Here is a 1,659-nt window from a genome sequence, read left to right on the forward strand (position 1 = left end):
AAAAATAGTAAACTCATTAAGCTATGCAGGCTACAGTGATTTTAATTAAATGCGTGGGTGTTGCGCGCTCCTACCCTTCCCTTTTTCTTTTATGGGCTCCTGATTAAAGTGATATATTATTATTATTATTATTATTATTATTATTATTATTAATTACCTTAGCTACAATATAAATGGAGCACATTATCAGTTGGTCAATATTCCTGTCCTTCATCATGTCAGGAAAACACACCAGACAATGTTCAAAACAAGTCCACACTCTATCAGGAGAGAGAGAGAGAGAGAGGGAGAGAGAGGGAGAGAGAGAGAGGGAGAGAGAGGGAGAGAGAGAGGGGGGGGAGAGAGAGGGAGAGAGAGGGGGAGAGGAAGGGAGAGAGAGAGAGAGAGAGGAATTATTATTAAAGTTATTATTATTATACTTTTGTATTGTGTCATGTTCCAGTCTCAGTCTCTCACAAAGGTCTTTAATACGTAAATATGACATTTGATACACCTGTAAGGAATGAAGAGAGAATATACTTCAATGAATAAATGAGTACAATAGACCACATGAGCTCACTCCAGTATAACATGTACATGTACTAGTCAGGGTTTATCTGAAGCATGAAAATTAGATTTTTTACAATTTTTTAAAGTTGCTAAAAAATTGGGCCAAAGTCCCTGTACTATAGTAAAGGGTCATGGGCCAAATTTTGCCAAAAGTAAAAAGTACAGGATTTTCCATTTTTATAATTTTTCCTGATGCATATACATGTTCTTATGTTGTGTAGAAAGTTTGAGCTAATTCTGATCAAAATTGAATTTTTAATGAATTTTTAAAGTTACTCAAAATCTGGTCATTTAGCACTTTGCAAAATTCAACTAAATTAATTAGACACTAACTTACTTTTCTATAAAACAAGGACAGTGAGCCAGTCTTCTTAGGACTAGACCGCTGCATCACTGGAGTGGGCGTGTCACCACTAGTAGGCGTGGTCAATATGGGCGTGGTCACACTAGTAGGGGTCTTAGCCTGAGACGAGGGTGAGACTGTTAACATGAGAGTAGGGACAGAAACCTTATCAGGAGAGGGACCAAGAGGAGACCTCATATTAGCCATGGAGACCAAGGCTTGAAGACTCACAGGATCCTGGGACGATGGGCTAGAGAGAGACACACCTCCTGGTAAAGGGGTGTGGTTTTTCTGAGGGGATGAGTTTTGATGTTGTGGTGATAGACTTTGTTGTTGTTTTATTAGAGATGTGAGTGCTAGTACTGCTGATATATTGGAGGATGGACCAGTAGCAGGTACTGATGGGGCAGTACTGGAGTCTGGGGGAGAACTGCTGAGGAATTTATTTAAATCCAATCCAGAAGAAGACTTTAACTGAGTCACCTAATCAATGAATGAATGAATGAATGAATAATAATAATAATAATAATAATAATAATAATAATAATAATAATAATAATAATAATAATAATTGATAATTTTTTTGATCAAACAAAGTTTGGTAGAGTAAAAATTTTAGCAAATTAAGCTTCAAAATCTACAATCAAAATTTACTTCATTTTATCAATAAACTATTAAAGTACTCAACCCAGTTCCTCCACCCATCAATAGGGCAGTTCAGTTCATGTGCTCCTGTTGGTATGTACATGTACATGAGTACCTGTACG

General features: G+C 36.6%; 1 protein-coding gene across 2 annotated transcripts; it reads right to left on the reverse strand.

Moving 5' to 3' along the window:
• Positions 1 to 81: 81 nt before the first annotated feature.
• LOC109587977 (retinoblastoma-like protein 1) lies at positions 82 to 1,374 on the reverse strand. Of its 2 annotated transcripts, XM_020004190.1 has the most exons (4): positions 1,058 to 1,374; positions 887 to 1,012; positions 420 to 493; positions 82 to 260 (listed from the first exon to the last, which is right to left on the reverse strand). In XM_020004190.1, the coding sequence occupies exons 1-4, from the start codon at positions 1,097 to 1,099 to the stop codon at positions 104 to 106; spliced, it is 399 nt and encodes a 132-aa protein (XP_019859749.1). In that variant the 5' UTR covers positions 1,100 to 1,374; the 3' UTR covers positions 82 to 103. The 2 variants fall into 2 exon arrangements, with proteins under 2 accessions (XP_019859749.1, XP_019859748.1); XM_020004189.1 differs by having other exon boundaries at positions 887 to 1,374.
• Between the last annotated feature and the right edge of the window lie 285 nt (positions 1,375 to 1,659).

The sequence above is a fragment of the Amphimedon queenslandica genome, unplaced genomic scaffold, assembly GCF_000090795.2.
Source record: "Amphimedon queenslandica unplaced genomic scaffold, v1.1 AMPQUscaffold_12354, whole genome shotgun sequence".
NCBI classification, from domain to species: domain Eukaryota; kingdom Metazoa; phylum Porifera; class Demospongiae; order Haplosclerida; family Niphatidae; genus Amphimedon; species Amphimedon queenslandica.